General features: G+C 41.9%; 2 protein-coding genes across 10 annotated transcripts in view; one reads left to right on the top strand and one right to left on the bottom strand.

Moving 5' to 3' along the window:
- Positions 1 to 4,867, top strand: part of SPAG1 (sperm associated antigen 1) — a 37,135-nt gene extending 32,268 nt beyond the window's left edge. For all 4 annotated transcript variants that reach the window (XM_064392965.1, XM_064392975.1, XM_064392981.1 and 1 more), the window contains 3 exons: positions 1,085 to 1,249; positions 3,148 to 3,525; positions 3,694 to 4,867. In XM_064392965.1, the coding sequence (XP_064249035.1) occupies positions 1,085 to 1,249; positions 3,148 to 3,525; positions 3,694 to 3,825 (675 nt within the window). In that variant the 3' untranslated portion in view covers positions 3,826 to 4,867. The remainder of the gene's footprint in view (positions 1 to 1,084; positions 1,250 to 3,147; positions 3,526 to 3,693) is intronic.
- A 4,360-nt stretch (positions 4,868 to 9,227) lies between these two features.
- Positions 9,228 to 21,706, bottom strand: part of RNF19A (ring finger protein 19A, RBR E3 ubiquitin protein ligase) — a 57,594-nt gene continuing 45,115 nt past the window's right edge. For all 6 annotated transcript variants that reach the window (XM_064393084.1, XM_064393077.1, XM_064393078.1 and 3 more), the window contains 6 exons: positions 21,474 to 21,636; positions 16,938 to 17,052; positions 14,762 to 14,923; positions 13,900 to 14,113; positions 11,807 to 11,950; positions 9,228 to 11,441 (listed from right to left, as the gene is read on the bottom strand). In XM_064393084.1, coding sequence (XP_064249154.1) covers positions 10,757 to 11,441; positions 11,807 to 11,950; positions 13,900 to 14,113; positions 14,762 to 14,923; positions 16,938 to 17,052; positions 21,474 to 21,636 — 1,483 coding nt within the window. In that variant the 3' untranslated portion in view covers positions 9,228 to 10,756. The remainder of the gene's footprint in view (positions 11,442 to 11,806; positions 11,951 to 13,899; positions 14,114 to 14,761; positions 14,924 to 16,937; positions 17,053 to 21,473; positions 21,637 to 21,706) is intronic.

Here is a 21,706-nt window from a genome sequence, read left to right on the forward strand (position 1 = left end):
CTTTGTTAGGGGTACATAATTCTCATTCTCTGTTCTTTCATGACCTAGCAGGCTTCAGTTCACTGCTGATGTCCTGCAGACTCTGCACCTTGAATACTGGCCACCAGTTTGGAGCAGAATGTGGGAAAGAGTGTGAGTGACTTGGACACTGGCTCCTCTGTTACAGTTGAGGTGCTAAGGAAGTACCTCAGGTGGTACATGAGGATTTTTTTTTCCATGATAATACAAATGATTTAATAGTAATCTGATGATGCTGCTTGGGAACAGAAGAAATACTAGACCACTCACACAAGAAATTATGTTGGTCTTTTACTGTCTGCATGGTCTTTTACTGTTTACTGCTGCATTTCATCTTTATTTTTGATACTCCAGCCCTTGAGATGTCTGGATTTTCGTATGTGATAATTCCAGTCTTCCTCAATTGATGCTATTTACTTTGTGACTTCAGAAAATCTAGTTTAAAATAGTAATGATATATTAAAAAAATGGGAAAGAAAAGCATTAAACAAATTACAAGGCTGATTATTGAGGAACTGTGTCCTAATGCCACTCTGTCACTGTGTTTGTCCTAATCTTGTTTAGCCCAGAGGTCATAACAAAATCCCAGTCTTCTCAAGTACTAGCAAAATTTCACTGTAAGAGATGGTCTGTTGGATTGAAGCCCAGGAAGATTAGATATATCTTTAATCAATGCTCAGTTTAACTCTCTTATTGGCAAAGTAAGTATGCAAACTTGCTGGACTCACATTATATTAATTGTGAAGCAGTGGTACACTGTAAGCAATTGTGCTTAAAAGCAGCAAACTTCAGTAATTTGCTCTCTGACACAGGGACTAGGTTTCTGAGAATAAATTATTTCATATTACATATTTAATGGGAAATATTTAGTCACAGAGTATTAACTTGTTCTTTTTTCTTTTTCCCCTCTAAAGAAATCACACTATCAGTATTTAGATTATTTTTGTCTACTTAGTGTCCAGATGCCAGTATTTTTACCTTTCTTGCTTGTAAAGGACAGTATGGTACTTCAGATTTATTTTTCTAGTGATGTGCTTATGAGAAAAATATTTTCTTCTGCTTACAGAATTATCAAGCCAGTGCTGATGATTTCAACAAGGTGCTTGTAATAGATCCAAATGTTGTTGAAGCACAAAAGGAATTGGAGGAGGTAACCCAACTGCTTCTCCTTGACAGCAGTGCTGGAGCTGGCAGTCAACAGACTCATGGGAAGAAAATAACCATCCAAGAGGTGCTGTACCTGTTCATTTCTTAAAAGCAAACACAACAGAAGCTGCACATTTGAAGATATAATACTAAAGCTTTTGTTTGCCCATCTTGAATCTATATCTTTGCAGGGATGGTATTGTGTTTTTCACATCATTTTGAGGGCATATTGGAGGATTTTTACATATGATAAAGCTTGGACTGCTCACAAGTGTATTCAGAATTACAGCAGGAAGGAAAATAGTCCATTTAGATGGCACTAAACTCGAGGATATGCTCCTTGCTTAAGGACAAAAGCTGCTTAAGCTTTCAAATACGTTTTACATGGTGCAGCTGCGAAATAGCAGTTCCATTTTTGAAGTCTGTGCTCCTTGGGCAGCCTCTGGGGCTGTGCTGGCAGAGGTCTGTGGTCAGCAGATGTGCTGGCTGCTCCTGTGCTGGTCCTAAAGTTACGGGTCTGAAAAATGAAATCCTACCCTAAAGAGCAAGAGTAAAACATCTGTAGGATCTTACAAAAGAAACACAGGATGTAATGTTATGTACAGGATCAAAATGTTAGCTTTGCACAGTTCTGGGTAAAATTAGGTGATGAAAGGATTTTCTCAGTCATCTGATATTTTTGGATTGTAGCTTTGCTGTTTATTAAAGAATTCCTTTCCCCCTTTTCATTTAAAAATGTATAGTTAAAATACATAGTTACCAGTCTGTACAGTGATACTGTAATTTGATAATGTAATTTCAGAATGTGGTATAATGGAAACTGCAGTTATTAATATAGGGGGGAAAAATGTCCTTGAAGTACTTCAGGTTGTCACGAGCTCATGGGATTTTATGTAACAGGCATAAGCTGGTATAGTGTTAGTTAAGCTCTGAGTTGTGACAAGCAACAGGACCTGGAGAGTGTTTAGAGGCAGTTTGGGAAGTGCCCACATAATTCAGAGAGCAGCTAACATTGCTGGCACTGCTAATTTTTCTAGGCTCATGCAAGAAGCATTTATGTTTGCTGTCATCATTACAACTGCCCCTGTGGAGAGGCTCCCCTCTTTCACTTGCTGTAGTACAAGGTACTCTTTTTCCACGAAGACAGACTGCAAAGAAAAACACAATTGGAAAAGCAATTTATCATCATTATTCTTTGCTAATCAAGCTATAATTATATAAAAGACAGTCAAGATTTCTCCCTCAATTCTAAGGACTGTTGAAATATAGAGCAAAATGTCTATAAGCCAAATGCAGTATGTTCCAAAAATTACTAATCCCCTGCTCTATGCAATACAGTATCTTCAAACTTTTCAAAATACATGGCATTGAGAGGCCCTGCCCTGTTCAGTAAGTTTTAGTCAGGTTATAATAATTTCACAACTCTTGATGGTTGAAATAGATTTTAGCAAATTTAGTTGGCCCCATGGTTAATTTTTAGTTACTGATTCATGAAACTTGATGGAGGCTGCAATCTCAGGAGAAGTTCAGTGGATAATGAGGCAGTTTATCCATGCTGAGCTCTCTCTTTCCAAAGCAAGACTCCAAACAGCAACCTGATCCAGCTGCCCTGTGCCTGTACTGCCCTGGAGGCACAGCAGAGAAATGAAACATGGGTGTCTGCTGCCTTGACTCCAGTTGTCCCTGTCTTCTGCAACTTCACATTTAATACATGTGTAGAGTCCTCCTTTCTCCCAGGGGTCTCCACAGTGCAGTGCCAAGCAGTGAAAAGGAGGTGTCAAAAATACACTTTCGATTGTGAGCCTGTAAAGGTGAATTGGAGAGCTCCTGTTCTGGGGGCAGTAGGACATGGAAGAACATGGGTGCCTTTCTTTGATGAAGAGCAGCTTTAGTCCAGTGTTGTGATGGATAAATGCAGCTGATGAAGCTTCAGGTTATCTCTGTGTCCACATTGAGTGATCTGTTGCCACTTTGCTTGTGAAGGTGACTGACCCTGATGAGCAGGAAGAGAGGCAGTTTGCTCCATCAGAAGATGCTGGGGCTCACCGTGCTGCTGCTGAGGAGGCTGTTCCACAGCCAGGGCCAAGGAGGTCCTCCAGGAAGCTCCGTGTTTCGGAGCCCCCCAACGCCTACGACTTCGGGCAGATCGTCAATGCACTGAATGCCAGTAAGGATAAAGCTGCTTGTGCAGATCTTCTAACAACTACTGATCCAAAAACAATGCCAGTGCTGCTAAGTAACAAACTTGAAGGAGAAATCCTTCTGATTTTTATCCAGTCGTTGGAACGTTACATAGCTGGAAAAGATCCTGGCCTTGCATATCAGCACCTGTTCTACTTGAGCAAAGCAGAAAGATTTAAGGTAAGAACCAAAACTGATTGAATGTGTACCTAAATTGCCCAGAAATCTAAAGCAAATTTTCATATCTTAAAAGGAAAAAACACACTGACTTTTGTACCTCTGTCAGATACTATGATTTTCAGTCAACCTGTGCTGATTATAAAGTAATTTGTTGCGGATTTTTTTCAGGTGGTGCTGGCCCTTCTCAGCAAAAATGAAAAAGAAGAGGTACAGCATCTGTTTGACTTACTTACAGAAAGCCAGAGTGATCAGTACTCACTGGAAGATCTTGAGAGCCTTCAAAAGGTTTATGAACTTTAACAAATTAAAGTTTATTGGCTGCATGCATATAGTTCATGTTAGAAGATGAATGAATGAACTCTGCAGACTTGCCTGGGTTCAAGTGGGTCTTTACCTGGACTGCTGGAATTCTATTTTGTTTTGACAGCATATGCACATTTAAAACTTGCTGCTCTTTTCTTCTTGTAGTTGTATACATCTCTAGAATTTAATGCCCATCTGTGTTAGTAACAGAGTTCATTTCATTTGGCATACTGATTTTATTTAGACTCAGAAAAATACATTTTACATTATATATGCAATGTGAAATACCTTGATGGTAAAATAGGTAAATACACATTTAGTCATCACTTGTTACATCATTTTGTGAGTTCTGTGTTCTTGTGATAAAGAAGTGTCTTCAAGATAAATGGGTCAGTTAGCACTAACTTTGCTAAAATGAGTTTACAAGAAGTATTAACATTTTTTCAGAAAACTCTGGTGGGCCATCTGTTTGTTCACTATTCCTGGTCTGTACAGAACAGATTTAAATATTTTGGCTCAATACGTCTTAAAAAAGGTGAAAGAATTATTGACTAGCTTGTCATGGAAATAATTATTAAATGGATGGGTATGTTTTTAACAAGTGAGTAATTTTTAGTGCAGAGAACTTTTTTCCTGTGTGTGCAGGAGGATGGCTGGTTTTCTGACTTCTTTTGGGCAGTGACAGATGCACAAGTGGCTGCACTGCACAACAGAAATACTTAACTGAGTTTTATATTCAGGTTATTTAAAATACCAGCTATTTCTGTTTACAGATATATTTATAAAACTATTTTTGGACCAGTATGATTTTTTTTTTAATTTCAGGCATTACTTACGTTTTATATTCGATTCTGATAAAGTTTCTTCAAAGGTGAAGCTTTTAAATTTTTCAGATACCCTGATGCCTTCTTTGCACAGATGATATAAATGTATATCAAACTCACTTAGCACTGCAGAAATATCATTAAGAATGTTGTTCTAATGAAAATTTTTCTCAGGTGTATATTAATTAATAAAGTTTTTTTCTTGAGAAGTACAATTATGGCTGCTTTTCTGGTTTAGTGCACTTTAGTCTCATAATTCTGACATGTGGATTTTGAGTTTTAGCTTGGAGTGCCAAGAATGAGGCTTTTAATTCCTAAAGCATCATCAGTACAACTGATACTTAGCAATTAATGGGTTTTCCCTTTGTGTGTGTGTGATCTCCTCAGATTAAGGCAACTTTGGCTGTTGAGGATGTCAAACAGCAGCAGTGCCTGCAGTCATTGTGGTGATGGTCCTGCCTCCTTCAGGTGTCACTGAGATTGGCTACTTCTTTAGACAGCATTTGGGAGGGCCTGGTGGACAGGCAGAACAATTTCTAAAGACACAGAACTTAGACAAAAATTGAATCAAACACATGTAAGGGACTGGACTGCTGATTGGGCCTGAACAGCTCCAGCCAATGGCACCAGTCTTCAAAACTGAAGGGGCAGCATTAGAGCACTGGAAGGCATTTTGGGGGCAGGGGCTGCAGAATGGAATATCTTTGGGTGTGGATTTCACCATTTGTTTGACAGGTAAGGGCTGCCAAGTCTGTTCCTCTTGCCTCAGTCTGGGAAACTGCAGGAGAAATCTCTGCAGCCCCCAGCAGCTGCAGCTGAGGAACAAACGTGGGGTCACCTGCCAGAGGCAGTGTCCCTGGCCCGGTGAGTGCCCTCTGCACAGGGGCAGCCACAGTGTCCCAGCTCTGGCACTGGAGCAGCTGCAGACCAAAAGCAGCTCCTTGCTCACCATGGACCTGCTGCAAAGTGTGTTTTGTGTCCCATCTGTGTAATGGTCAGCAGGAGAAGCCACTGAGCTGAATTACTGCTTTCCTCATGCTGGGCTGGGAGCTCATCTCTTCCTGGTCTAATTTTCCCCTCCTATTTTTGAACACTCTCATATTTTAAATACTGTGCTTGGCCTTTATTTATGCTGGTTTTTTGTTTCCCTTTGCCCTCCATAATCTCTTCTGCAGCTTTGGCTGCTCTGCCAGGCAAAGGTGGGACTGTAGCTGCCACCTCAGCACTGCAGGGCATGGCCTCAGTGTGGACACAGCACCTGGAAACAACTCGGTGGGCAAAAGGGGGGAGCAAGAGCACCCCAAATGTCTTACCTGGCTTTGTGGCAGGGAGACCCCAATCCCAGCATGGTGTTATGCTCTTGGCTTGTCACTCACCCCCTCAGTGTCACCATCCACCTCTGTAAAAACAACCAAACCCAACAGCAGGACAACAGCAGGAGAGCACTGCTTCTGCAGGCGATGGGAGCAGGGGAGTGAGTGTGACCCTGCCGTGGCAGTAATGCAGCCAGTCACAAGCACAGAGGACGTGTCCTGTACAGCCGAGCTGGCCAGGCCTACACACACCCAGCTGCTCCTGGACACGGATCCCTGGTTTTCACACAAGCGATGATAGCAAAATTCCTTCTGTAGCTGCTAAAATTGCAGTCAGTGGCCAGGGAATAGCATGGGAACAGGGGGGGTCACACTTACTTTGGTCCTTTTGAAGTATTTTTGATGTTTTTCAAGAAGCCAGCTCCAGGCTGCCAGGTGCCACCAGGGCTGAGTGTCAGCATGGCAGGGTTGCTTCCCTGGCTAAAAAAATCAATGGACCACAGGGCCACCACCCTTCCCACTCCCCCTGCCCTGTGGTGCAGGCAGTGGTGAGAGCTCAGCTACTGACAAAGCACACTCCTTGCCCTTATGTGGGATGTATTTCCACTCATCAGAACCTGCTTTGCTTTACATAATCCAGTTGCACAAATAAAGGGCTACTCCTGTGGCTGCCAGGCCTTTCAGAAGACTTAGACTTGTTCATTACAATAATCAAAATAACATAGCTTTGAAGAGCAGGGAACAAAGTTTCTTCCTTGCTGTAATCAAGATTTATGACCCAAGTCAGAGTAACTCTGCTCAGTGCCCGTGAGGGACAAAGGGCCGGCAGCGGGGGCAGGGGCTCAGCCCGGCTGGCTGAGGAGGATGAATTAGCAACAACCCGAGTCCCTGTCCTCCCCTGGGCCCTGCCCGAGGGGATGTAACACACTGCAGTGCAGACCAAGCCTCCAGAATGCCCTGCTCAGAAATGTCTGAGAATGCAGCCTGTGAGTAAAGGGAAGCTCCAGCCCACACAACCTCAGCAGCCCAGCGCTGGTGCCTAAACACAACCACTCCAGCTGAGGCTGTTGGGAATTTTAATGTCTTTTTGTTGAGATGGAATCAACAATACAGCCAGCCTTCGTAAAGCCAGCTCACCAGGACCTGGTGCAAGGAGAGCTGTACCTGGCAGCTTGCTGGGTTTGCCCCCAAATGCTTCCTGCTGGTCCCTGTGTGCAGGCAGGTGCTGAGACAGTCACACCCCAAAGATACTCATTTACCTGGCCTGGCACACGAGCCAGCGAGGTGCCACAGCAGATTCATCCCCAGAGCCATCTGCCAAGACTTGGGCTTGTGTTCAGCACAGAAGCTCAGTGTCATCCCTCAGGCTGTGGATCCAACTCCTCCTGTTCCTCCAGAGCAGCTTCGATTACCAAATACCTCACAGCCACTCTCCTCTGTTTCTCCAACCCTTTGAGACCGAAGGCAACAAAGACATTGTCACCAGTCTGGGTTTGTGCTGCTCACCATGGCTGCACCTGGGGGTTCTTCAGTCCTCACGGGGAAACCACTTCACTCCCACAGCAACACCACATGATTCCACCTGGGAAGCCCCATGGGTCACCTTTGGGACTAGCAGGAGCAGCCAAAGTGGTAACTGTGCTCTTCAGATCTTAGTCATTTCAGAAAGTGATTCTAAATAAATCTCAAGATCATTCCAAAGTTTCTGCTCAAGGCTGCCACAGTTTCACCTGAGTTAGAATATTAATAGGTTTTAAGTTCATTAATTCTAGTATTTTTCAACCTTCTGCTTGATTATCCATAAAATGCATTATTATCCATCAGAGTGGTGGTGTTACTAAGTAGGCAGCTTTTTAAAAATCAATCTGAATGACTGGAAGAGATGTCAGTCAGTCAAAAATCCTTATGCAACAGTAAAAAGTAATTAGCTCATACATGCAAAACTTTGTGACACTGATTGAATGAGAGGATGGATGTACAACCCTGTAGTGAAGCCTGGATGTTTCACTACAACAAAGACATGCAAACACCAAGAGGAAAGCTTTTATGATGGCTTTTATCTGATGTTGTAACTATCTCAAATAGTCTCACATACAGCAGGTATTAAAATAAATTTCCTCAAGATCCACAACCTGACATGAATTAGTCAAATTGGCCAGGAATCATGAAAAAAAATCTGAAAAAACCCCACCATGTTGGGACATCAGATGTAATATTGATCTTTCCTGTAATTTATTTCAGTGCAAAAAAAATTATTGAATTCTTACAGTAGATCTGTAAGTAAGAGAAGCATCTTCTACATTAATGTATTAATAGAAGTGTATATTTTACTTTTTTATAGACTCAAAATTCACTACTGCATTAAATTTACTGGTGCTGTTAAGACTGCTTCACATATGAAATGTGACCTCTGAATTAAAAAATACTACAAAATTAATCAGCAAAATTATTTTCTGCTAAAAACTTACCTCCAGAATAAACTTACCTGCATTTTAACATTACCTCTTCAAGTGATGAATAAATTTATCAGATGATTTTGGAGTGACTGAAAATAATGGCATTATTTTATAAAATTTATTTACAAGAGTAAACTGTATTTTCAATTACCTGCACAGCAAAATTGAGGTCCTGACAAATTAAGAGGTAGGTTTAAACTTGCTGAAATAGCTTTTCCATCTGGCAGAAGTAGAACTTGCATATGGGTTTGGGGTGAGGCAGTGCATCCCCATCGGTTTTAGTTCCTCACTTCCCTGGCCTCTCGTGATGCAGGTGAGAAAATGAGCCTAAGGAACAGACAGCTCAGCTCAGCAAAAACCACCAGGTGTTACCCAGAAACCCTGACCAATCTGTGGTGTTTCAGAAAGAACTCTGTGCAGGCCATGTGAACTGAGAAGAGTGTCACTTTAGATGGAGAAAACAGTTTGAGTTTAGGAGCCACCTGACTTGTGCCATGATACTGCATTTTGTTTAAAGAGCCCCTGCCAGAACTGCATCCCTCTCCCAAAACCACTTACTGTTCTGCCTGCCAGAGGCAGATCAGATTTCTTTTCATCTCGAAGAAGGCTGAGATCTTGTACAAAACGCAACTGACTTTAGATCTTACATTTCCAAGAATCAGAACATTCAACTTCCAAAGCACACCTAATCAAATAAAAATATTTAAAGGCAGCAAGAGATAAGAGCAGTCAGGAAAAAAGGCTCCCTGGGAACATACACATTTCCATAAGGCTGATGAGCACATTAAACAACAGACCACTAGAAGTCAGTATTTAGACATTTATTTCAGATATGCAGTTTACACGCATATTATTGAGCAAAACCGAATTGCAAATATACAAATACTGTAACAAGCATTACCAAATAACGTAACTGGCACTAGTGTTATAAGCTATTACTGAAACTGGTGAGGATAAGTCATGGAAGAGGACTGTAGCTCATGGCATTCTTTTCATCCAATCAAACCTCCAGTAGCACCATAATGGCAATACATGAAACACAAGACAGAACATTGTTAACTGTTATTCTGAGATTCACAACTTTTTTCATTTTAGTGAATTACTTTAGCAAAAAATGTTAACAGTGCAGGCGCTTTGGCCAACTTCAGCTTGTGTTCAGCTGTACATCTTCCATATGCAAAAAGAAAAAGAAAAAAGCCAGCATATTTGGAACCCATCTTTGCATTTGGGCAGTCATTGCACTGCACTTAAGATTCTGGGACTGAAGACAGGCATGTCTTGCAAAGAGATGTCAAGTCCACTAAAGCCTGAGTGAGTCTTTGGTAGGCCAATACTTCATTATTATATCTATGACAGTCATTTTATTCACTAGGATTTTCTTTTGTGATCCAAGGTGGCCAAAGAGGACATTCTGGAAAACATTACAGTAAAATCCTCAGACGACCAGGCACTTCAAACCCAGTCTTTTCCAAAGGCACCAAGAATGGACGGGGCACCGATTTTCCCCCTAATGAAAGGTGACTGCATCTGCTTTTCTACAATGCTTAGAAATCACTGGATTGTTATTTTACAGTTTTTATACACTATATAGTAGCCTAACCTGCTGCATGATTGGTTGCATGAATAAATAGGTAACCCCACTGTTCTACACAGGTGATGTCTCCATTCCACCATATATTAAGTACCAATTTCTTATGTTTTGAAATTATGTAAAAGCCATAACCCTGCTCAAAGTGTACACACATACAAACACTTCTGACACAGGCTACATCCATCTGAAGATATGCAGTTCATTCTACATGCATTCTAAATACAGTGTGTCCAGTTATGAAACAAAATTGTCATTCTGAATATTCACTGTTGAAGTATGTTTGTATAGGTCTCTGCAGGTCTTTGCTTCCCTTAAATTTAAGAGTTCACACAAGAATGGTTTTAAGTCACTAATGCTCAGCTAACACCCTTTATCCCAAACCCCAGATTTTCCAAGTGAACAGTGCAGGACATATTATTCATTTCAGCATTTAACATATTAAGAATTTACCAATTTTTATCTAAATACACCAAGTATACGCTTTCAAGCAAAGTTGTGGCAAAAATACAAAACATGGACATATTTGTACTGCTGTAATGCACTTGGTTAAAGCCTTCATGTCTCTTCATACAGGTCGAAGATCCATAGGAAGTATTTTGCCTTATCAGACAAGTATATAGAAAATGCAGTTGTATCAAAACCTTGCTTCTGCTGGTCACCTGAAACTTACGGAAGTCGCATGTGATTCAACCAGCTCTGACAGGGTTCTTTAGTGGCAAATGTATTTTTGCAGCACTTACAGATTTACATTTCAGTCTGAATAGCAGTGCTTAATTCCACAGCCTGTTGTGAATGGTTGTTGTTAGTTTCTTTCGGTGTTTCACCAACACCTAAATCTGCATCTGTCGAAGATCCATTATTAATGCTTTCCTCAGCAATGTAACTCAGCTGTGGAACATCAGTGCTTGGGGCTGTTGGAACAGGCACAGGGATTCCACTCGGCTGTGGAGAGTTTTCCAAGCGATCGTTTTCCACCTCTGGGAGAACACTGACTGTGGTAAAGCGAGTGTGATAGTCGCTGGAGCCATGGCTACAGGAAGTTTTCATACTTTCCATATCCGAGCAACTGAACTCAGAGAAATGGCTGGAGTGCGAATCTGCTACCGATGGAATACTATCACTCAGAGAGGGAGAGTCAAATTCACTGGAGTTTGTGCTTTGCTGCTCCAACAGCTGAGCATCCATGTCCTCTCTCGTCTCATTAATCTTCATGCTGCTCTTCTTCCTCAGCTTACCTTTGCACTTCTTCCCCGCCGTGCTGTCCTTGGCCCACTTGGCGGCGGCGGCCTTGCCCTCGGGCGCGCCGGAGCCGCCGGCGGGGCCGCGCCCGGCAGCGCCGCCCTCCTCCACGCTGCTGCTGCCGCTGTGGTGCCGGAACTTGGCTGGCTTGGACTCGATGTCCACCTGCACCTCCAGGCTGTTCCCTTCCCTAGAACAGGGGAGAATCCGTCAGTGTCAGAGGTCGTCGGAGGGTGGAGCAAACTCTTGCTGCTTTCCTACGTACATCCCTCTCACTTTCACTGTGTATCTTGTAAGGGAAATGTTTAACCAAATGAACAGCCCAAAGGAAAACTCAAAGTCTGAAACACCAAATGTTTTACTGAGCTACAGCAATGGCGTTCCTCTTTGGAAATAAGCCCGGCAAAATGCACAAAGCAGTCACACGTAATTCCATTTGTACAAAATCTACAGTTTCAAAGTGTAATCTTGAATGCAGAACAGCTGAGGCATGCTTAAAATACCCTTTAATAAGCAAGGCTTATAAATATTCTACTTTCATCACATTTCCCTTACCTGTCCAAAGGGATGTAGGAGTTCAGAATGGATCCTGCCATTGCTTTGGTACTGGCATTGTCACTAACTGTTCCCAAGCTAACTGTGCCAGATTCTCCACTCAGACTGTATCGTTCTTTCTGCACGTCTGCTTGGACTTCCAGTCTTTGAAAGAGAAAGAGAAAGTTACATACACTACCACAACAGTTAAAGCACACTGTCTGAAAATTAGGGTCACATTGTATGTGGCAGTAAGTCAGTAATTATTAAATAGAGTTCTTGAGTCAGTCCAGTATAGTTGGGCTTATTCACCCTACTGACACATGTTCTCCGTTCCCAATGTCAAAATTACTATTGATGAAAACCAAGCAAACAAAAACACCTCAAAGCAAAACCAGAGTAATTCCCTAAAGGTGTTAAGCGAAAGTTCTGGATTCTTTCCCTCCTGAGATTTACAAGGACAGCTTCCAGGTTCAGCTACAGTTCTTCTGCAGATAGTACACTATACTCTAAAAATGGTAAAAACAATCAGAAGGGTACATAAATTCAAGACATGATAGTACCCATGTATCCCCTGCTGCAAATTACTACTAATCAAATAAGAGGCAGAGAACTGTGTTCTGTACTCTGCTTTACATTGTATTGCTATCAACTGCAACAGGAATAACAGAAACCTGAGCAATGTTAAGCTGGGCTCAGCATATGCCAGAAGCCAAATTACAAGCTTTTTTCCAAATGTTTTGTTTATCTGTGTATGGACATTGAAACTGGGGTGGTTTTTGGTTTGGTTTTTTTAAAATTTTTTTTTGTTTGGTTGGTTTTTTTTTGTTTGGTTTTCGTGTTGTTGTGGTTTTTTTGGTTTTGTTTTTTTTTGTTTGTTTGTTTGGGGTTTTTTTGCTTGTTTTAACTCTCAGCTCTTTGAAAAGACAGTATGTATATATCACTCAGCAGTCACAGCCTGGTACACCTGTCCCAGCAGAGGGGAATTCTTTATACTATCCCACTCTCTTTATTCTATATAGCCTGGAATGCCAAATTACTCAAAATTAGCAGTGTTGGCAGCTGATTTAAGGAGCAAATTCCATTCTGAACCACACATGTTAACAATCCTTTCTACACACTCCCATTCTCTCCAGGGTGCAGGAGAGCCAACTATCAGAAAGGTCCAAATTCACAGAAGGCATTGAGCATGTGACAAGAAGCTGCCACCTTGGCAAGGCCAGCTGCTCATCTGCCTCCCCTCCTGCCTGAAGTCCCTCTGGGGTCCACACTCCACCCAGGTGTTCTGAAGGCACAGCCTGGTGCCTGCAGACCAAACGAGCCAGCAGCTCTGACTTCTGGGTGAGGTGCCCCAGAGAACACAACTGCGTTAGAGATGAGCTGCCTCCCCCTGACTCCTGCCTACAGGCAGCTCTCCTGGGGAAGGAGAAGAACAAGATCTCAGGCCCCACTCAGCCTAAAAAAAAAGCAAAGTCTTGAGGACTGTGGTCAGGCAGGATCTCTTGAAAATCAGTAAGTTAGTCAGGGATGAATTGTTTATGTCCAAGAGATACTTCCTTTTAATAGGAAGCGATATTGGAAAGCAGAGCCTGGGGAGGCGAGGCAGTGCCCTTGCTGTGCAGGGCAGGGCTGGGCTGGGCAGGGCAGGGCTGGGCTGGGCAGGGCAGGGCAGGGCTGGGCTGGGCTGGGCTGGGCTGGGCAGGACAGGGCTGGGCAGGACAGGGCTGGGCAGGACAGGGCTGGGCAGGACAGGGCTGGGCAGGACAGGGCTGGGCAGGACAGGGCTGGGCAGGGCTGGGCTGGCAGGGCAGGGCAGGGCTGGCAGGGCAGGGCAGGGCTGGGCGGGCAGGGCTGGGCAGGCAGGGCAGGGCTGGGCAGGGCAGGGCTGGGCAGGGCTGGGCAGGCAGGGCTGGGCAGGGCTGGGCAGGCAGGGCTGGGCAGGGCTGGGCTGGGCTGGGCTGGGCTGGGCAGGGCTGGGCAGGCAGGGCTGGCAGGGCTGGCAGGGCTGGCAGGGCGGGGCAGGGCAGGGCTGGGCAGGGCTGGGCAGGCAGGGCTGGCAAGGCTGGGCAGGGCAGGGCTGGCAGGGCTGGGCAGGGCTGGCAGCAGCCTCTCACCTGTTGAAGCAGCTGACCATGGCGCTCCCCGAGAGGCTGCCCGTGATGCTGGCCCCAGCCAGGGCCATGGTGCTGGCCGTCTCGCTCAGGTTGTCGCGGATGGCGCCGATCCTGTCCATGTGGCTGCCGCTGGCGCTCAGGCTGCCCGTCAGGCCCCCCACGCTGCCCTCCCCGATGCTGGGGTTGTGCCGCGCCTCCGCCACCGACGTGCTATCTACAGAAACAGAGAAGGCTCCTCAGCTATGCAAGCAGCACTTAGGTGTTTCTGGAATGTGACCATGAAAGCTGTTTCGGAAATTATGCTGAGAAGAAGGATTTATAAAACACGTGGTCACAAAAAGAGAACTTGGCAAAAAAAAAATCCCAAAAAACCAGAAATAATGTTAAAAGACACCTTTCTTGGTGCTGCTATAATGACTATGCCTGACATCCTATACTCAAGGCAGCAAAAAATTAACCACGGAGAGGACATGGGTAAAAGGAATGCAGAGAGACCCCATCACACAGGATAGTGCCATGTAATCAAAAAACTGAAGCATCAGACCAGTCTTTAGTTGGCCCTATCAAAAATAAAAAATCTAAGCAGCTTCCACAAACCAGGATTCTGAAAGAGCAACATTAATGCTATGCTAAAACTTCTACCTATGGAGAAGATTTGAGTTTGGCTTTGCTTAAAATGGGCAATAACTTTGTAATACAGCCCAGCACAAAATGACACAGAGAAGCAATTATCATCTGAGAGGTGCAATTCCAGCAATGAGCAGCGGCAGCTCCAAATGCAAGTAACTACTCTAGTATCTAAGATAGAAAATACAAGTCACAAAGCCCATATTTACAGAAACACAACAGTGAATTTTCTTACCTACAGCTGCATTTGTTCCACCAACATTTATATCGTTTTCATCATCAAATTCTATCCTGACACCTTTTCCATTGCCAGCTGACACACCACAGCCTCCACTTCGGCAGAGGGAAATTGGAACAACTCCATACACATAAGCCAGCATAATAGGAACACCAATACCTGCAGAGGGAAGTAGAGTCTTTCATTAAATTGACTTTTATTTTAGAGCCTTTCATAAAGGCAATTTCATTTTCCACAATTACTTAACATTTGATTAATATTACACTTGAAAGAGATCAAGAGGGAGAAAAATTAAGAAATATTGGTAAATCAAAGGTGAAATGACAGGAAAGTACTTTCAGCAGGCAGCATGTCCTCTGTCAGCATTGGTAGGAAGAGAAACGTAATGATTGATAAATTAATACTTTCCATATGTCCATAACATAATTTACAAACAAAATTAAAGTCCTTTAAAGATTTACAAAAGCTCCACCGGGGACTCCACTGTTCCACCTGAGAGGCAGAAATAGCAGACATCCATTTAAATTGTTACTCAACTGAAAATATTAGTACCTCTACTACTTTAATAAGGGGCTTCAATTTACATCCACTTAAGGGAGACATGGCTTTGCTATCAATTTAATAGACTTAACATTACTGTTACTCTGGGGTTTTTCAATATAAGTTTTCCTTTAAAAGTAAACAATTCAGTGGAGTACAGTGTCAGGAATTAAGGGAAACCAGCTAAAGGAGCTGTAGACTAAAGCACACACAGATACACACACATCCATCCCACCACTTTGAGTGGACCCTGGAAGTTGGTCCTTTGGCATATGAATTAAATCATCCTATGGCTTTGCTGATGGAAGGATACAGAAGGTACAAGAACCAGCAGATTGAAAAATGTCAAGTTGGCACATTCTGAAAATGTCAGGAGAGAAGCAGACCTAACAGAAAGGCTACTCAGTCTAATCTAAATTAAGGGTTCTAAAGTCTTCTTCAATAGAAATTGTTCACACTCAAGGAGGAACTCCATACTCTTATGGTCATTATTTTGGAAACCACACAATGCCCTAAGACTGGAGGCCATTTGTTAATGGCAATGGGGCAAGAGCAAAACTCCACAAAATAAGACCCAACTGCTTTCCCTGAAAAGCCACATTTCATCTCTGTTCAGGAATGAGAAACAGCTTGAGAGAAATGAAGTAAGGCAGACCTATAAATACAGCTATGAGACTCTGTGTCCCACCACCTGTTTAGCAGGGATCTGACACCACAGCCACATGAGAACAATGCAATGCAGACTGACACCACTTTCATGGCTGGCATGTCCTCATTTGCACAGTGGTCCCCCATTGATAACAAGCAGTTTAAAGCCACAGCTTCGTGGCCAAATTGAATTATCACTGGCTAAAAGTGGCCTCATCTTCTGCACATTACTCATTACTCTCTGAGCATTGCTTCTGGCACAAGGGGGAACACTGCAGACAATACTGTGTGCACAGGGGGCTGATCCAGCTTAAAACTAAATGGTGTGAGTTAGCTATCCACAGCAGCTTACTGTGCAGCTGTGGAGGTGCCTGTGCCACAACAAAGAAGCAAGGCAGTGCCAAGCAAGTCCCCTCCTTTCAAAAACAATCTGGGCTTACAGTGATCTTGAAATTACCTGGGAAGATGAGACAACTATTTTGCAAGGAACAGCAAGATTCTCCTTAAATGTTATACTCAACAATCACCATGATAAAAAGTGTGATGTAATTTGAACTGACTCCCAGAGCAAAACAAGTGGTTTGTCAACTACTGCAATGTAAAGTGTAAGAGACTATTTTTGTTCTGCATGGAGAAAATTTTGAAATGAAGTTATTAAAATATGAATAAACTCTGTGGCAACAGTTTTTTTCTTGGTCATTTAAAAAACCTTTAAATATTTCAATCTTGAAAGCCAGAAGCGACAATGTGGAAACTTCGATTTTCAAGATAAAAATTAGTTTTAATTCTTCAGGAAATGCTACATTAAAATCAAGTACTGTATTCTTGACTCTGCCCCAAAAAATGTATAACCTCAGACTCCTCCTTCTCTTGGTTCCTTCACCTACAAAAGGAAACCACAGCACTTGGTTGTGTTACTCATGAGTGTTTACAGAGTTCTGGTTGCAAGGTGCTACCAAGACACAAAACAGTAGTATTTGCTTACCTACAGTTACTGCAGCTACAACTGGAGAAACAATTACAGATAAGGTTACACCACCTGCTATAGCCAAGTTTCGCTTGTGCTTTGAAATGTCTTTGCCTTCGTATCGATTGTGAATCTTGAAAGAAGAAAAGAAAGGGGGTTTAGAGTATTATCAACACCAATAATACATTGCTGCAAGGATGGAAGAAGTGCAATCATCACTTCTATGCAATGATTTATTTCTTATATTAAAGAAAATAAAATTTACACATATCCTAATTTTAGGCAATCTCTAACAAGTAAGAAATCCTCCCACCCAGCAATTAAGCATTTATTCTCAGCCCCAAGTTTGAAGAGCTAAGTAATTGAAGAGTTTGTTTAATCATTACTCCAGCTTACATGGCTGGGAAAAGTAGACAAACTTTCAGGATAAAGGAATTGCCACATATGATCAAATTGACACATCTTATTCCCAGCTGTCTTTTCCATGAACATTATGGAGTTCAAACTTTCACAGATTACTAGAACTGGCTGACATAAGAGCCACAAGAAAGCCTTCACCAAACATAGCAGGGAGGGAGGGGAAAGCAGGAACTCCATTGCTCCAGCACCCCCTCATGACAAGCTGTTGAGACAAGAAATATTTCTGCAAATCTGAGTCTTAGCTGTGCTTCTGTTTAGTGAGGAACTTGCTGCCCAAACCTCTTACTGATTGAGTCTGCAGTAACTCTGAAATGTGACTGCCTTAAACTCACATGCCACAAACCCCACAAGAACCTGAAAGGCCTTTAAAAATCCCTGTTCTACAGAGACTTCCACATTTGTGTGCTTCATTTACTCCCCCTAGGAACATGGTTTCTCAGAGGTATGCACTACATCTGTCATCATGCTTGGCTAAGATACAATTACAAAGGAACAACAGGTATCTTGATGGCTGTCACAAAGCCAAGTTAATCCTCACTCATCTAAGGAAGAACACAAAAGATAAGTGCACAAGAAGACAATGACCAAAAATGAGTTGCATGTCATGCTTTCTAAATAGCATGTTGTTGGATGCTGTGCTTTCTAAAATATAATTTCAGTTAGAGATTTGGTAGGGCTGTTCTCATTTTGGAATAAACAAAGTCTTTGTTCAGGCAAGGCAGGCAAGGAAAGGGCAGAGAAGGCACTGTGCTTTGTGCAAGGAGAATGCATTTACTTGCTCTGAGGTACATTGTACAGAGAGCAGTACAGAGTGAGGGAGCACTTGAATATTGAACATGCCTATGGATAAAAAAGGAAAAACTGAACACGAACACTCTCACAGTGTGAGTGTGTAAGAATTATAAACCCAGAAAGATTAGGTTTCATGGGGCTCTGAGCAATTAGCAGGATTGCCTAAGGCACTGAATTTTACTGTTATGGACAATTTTAACTCCCGAAACAAAAGGCATAATACAACAAACAGACATCCATAAAGGTTACTGGATTCCTTAAACACAAAGAAAAAAAAAGAAATAAAAAAGGAATGGAAGGCAGAGGTTACAGAGTAGAAATTGATTTAAAAGATCAAGATAGAAGATCACACTGGTAGAAAGTATTATGAAATAAGAAATTTCTGGATATTGACTAAATAATAACCAAACAAAAATACTAAGCCAGAAGAGAGATTTCAATAAACACAAACCTATCAGGTTACAAGACTTATATCTATAAAACCAGAACACTAGCACTTCCTCAAGGAAACTCTATCAAAGCACAAGCACAAACTCTTCCAATGCAAAGGACAGACAGAATGTTGAAAAAGAACAATGAAACTTCCTTTACCAAAGTAGCAGCAGCAGCATTAAGAAAATAAAAAGTAGGTCACATTATTATGAATGGGTATAGAAGAAGAGCATGAGGGTGTTAGGCCAAAATCAGAAAGGTTAAACTAGAGGAGACAAAAAGCAAGGGATATCAAAGTCAAGAAGAAATTATTCTATGAGTACAGTGCTAGTAAGAGGAAGACCAAATTGGATCAATTTGCTGTTTAACAAAAATGAAAGACAGCCAGCAGACGAAACTGGAGACCTGTTCCTATTTTCTTTTCCCTTCAGTTGTCATTGAAGTTCAACTGTGAGCCAGACAACTGGTGACAAAGAAGTAAGATCTGTACAAATACAGCAGATTGGAGTGTACTTACATGAGCAGATCTGAGAAATATCTCAGCAGGCCAAATTTCAGAGTCATTAATAGTAATTTTTGAAAATTATTATTAGTAGATGTCTGAAAAAAAAATCCAGGAAAACTGGAAATGGTTAAATGGCAATGATAATCTCACAAAGGGTACAAACCAAGAAGGTGATGAAGTAAAAGACCACTGAATGAACTTTCATTTCCTGAAATTTGGGACCTTGTAAACATCAAAGCAAAGGTAGGAAACAAAAAGGTCACACTGATTTTTTTTTTTCCAAGCAGAAATCATGCCAATTTAATTTTCTCCTGTAACAAGATAAGTCAGCCTTGAGGATGGGGAGAAACAGATGTCACACACTGACTAATTAAATTCTTATATTCCTGTATGACACTCAAGCAGTTTTAATAGTCCAGACTGAAAAAAAAAAGGATGAGAGAAATCTACTAAGCTTCATGTGAAACTACAGAAAACATGTGAATAGTAATTTTTTGTAACTACCCAAATTGAGATTTTTCACTCCATACTTCTGAGAGATGTGCCTTGGATCCAAGAGTACTGAACATTTTCATTAATGTGGAAGATGGAAGGAGAAGAACGTGCGTGTTGAAATTCAGGCCAGTACAATTTGGCACGGTTGCAAGAATGCCAGAATTCACTCCAGTTGTGAGAAGCTGAAAAAATGGCCTGAAATGACCAGATGCAGCTGAATAGCAATGAGTTCAAGACTACCTGTAGGAAGAAGCCAACTGCCTGAATTACCAGTACGTGGAAAAGGGTTTGTGGTTTAGAGCACACAAAATGAAGATAGCACGTTGCTGAAGAAGAGGTAACTGGTAGTTACTGGCACAGAATCACCCTTTAATTTAACTCAGCAGTAGTGATGCTGCAGCTTCACTGCTGTATTCAAATTGGACAAAAAGGCAGCATGAACAATTACAAGGAAACCCAGAAGAGGAGAATCAGAAACCTAAACCAGTGTTTTCTTTACAGTTCGCCAAGAAAAGCTGGAAGTGCTAGGTTTGTTAAGAATGGACCTGAAGTATCATTAAATATGTTACAGCATATTGCAAAACAAAAGGATTCTCCACATCAGCAGAAGAACAGAGCAGTAGGAATCCAATGTAAATTCTCTTCCTATACCTGTGTTAAAAACACAAACATTTTCTAAGAAAATCAAGCTTGAAGGGCCTGTGGGATCCCTATTATCAGATGTTTCGAAGTGCAAATATTTGACAGTGGTCACAGAGAAATGACCACTAAGCACTGGGGTACCACAGAAATTCTCATGAGGCTGCCCTCACAGACTAATGCTCTGAGACTTTAGTACATGAAAGGTGCTCTGTGATGGGGTCCTATTCCAAAATATAATGAGAAAAGCTAATCATGCAAATGCAATTTGAAACAGGTAATGCTGTCTTCTTCCTCTCCTCACTTAGAAGGTTCCAGTGACTGTGTGGGACTAAGCCATAACAGAATAAAAAGGTCAAAATCCAACTGTAGCAGAAAATAGGGTACTTGCTAGAAAGAAAAAAGATTAAAAAAATACAGTGGAAAAGCTGCACCCCTGAACATTTTGTCTAGCAGACACACTCCCCGTTCCCTCCCCAACAAATACAGAATTATGAGTCTGTGCCAGTCACTGCGAGAATCCACGCTGGTAAAAGCAGAAAAACAGATCTTCTAAGCCATCACTTCAAAAAGCCTATTTCCAAAAGATCTAGGTAACTCCTAAATTACATATAAGAATTGTTAATTACTTTATAGTAAAAGGTATTATATTTTTTAAGAGGAAATATATCAACTGCCTTCTGATTAACACGATTGTTTTTAGCTCCTTCCCAGAAGAAGTGAAATGAAGGCAGGCTAGCTAGCACCAAAGACTGTTCTACATTGGTGGACTGGCCCAAGGCAATTAACAAGCTGCTGAGTCTAAATGCTTAAATATGTGTATACAGAAACCTGAACTAGCTTAATTTTATACTAAAATTCTGGTAACTAGTTGCTTTAAAAAAAAATTCCTTTTTTGTCTTCCTTGTGCTCTAAAAATTGTTTAATTGTAAGGGATAGAAGGGGAACCAGAGATTAAAACCAGAGCAATTCTGAACAAGCATGCAGGAACTTTCATGGCAGGATGTAGAAATTGGAAATTGTTCAGTGTTTTGCTCTGCATGTTTTAAGAGAACCTAGATTCTTAAAAACACTGCTTTTTGTTCCTCTACAACTGACACAAATATCCTTAAACAAAACAGGGGTTGGTTGCTTTGGTATTTTGGAGATTGTTTGGGTTTTTTCTTTTTCTTTTAGGGGCCAGATAAGATACCCAACTGAACATAGTATCACCCAAGCCATACAACAGAAGGTAAAACCTGAAGCATGTTGGGAGTTGAAGCACTTTTTACCTTACGTCCCACATACACAGGAATTCCAATTATCATAGCAGGAATAGCAATGCCAGCTATTAGGGCAATTCCTACAGGAGCTCCAACAAGTGTCCCCAGTTGCCACAGGATTTTCTTCTTACGGCTCCATGGTTTCTTTCCCCAAAATGTGCAACCTGATGGGCTAATAGAGAGAAATAAGAATGCTGTAAAGAAACAGTAAGTAAATCAAGATACCTATTCACTACTGAACA

The sequence above is a fragment of the Passer domesticus genome, chromosome 1 (genome assembly GCF_036417665.1).
Source record: "Passer domesticus isolate bPasDom1 chromosome 1, bPasDom1.hap1, whole genome shotgun sequence".
NCBI lineage: Eukaryota > Metazoa > Chordata > Aves > Passeriformes > Passeridae > Passer > Passer domesticus.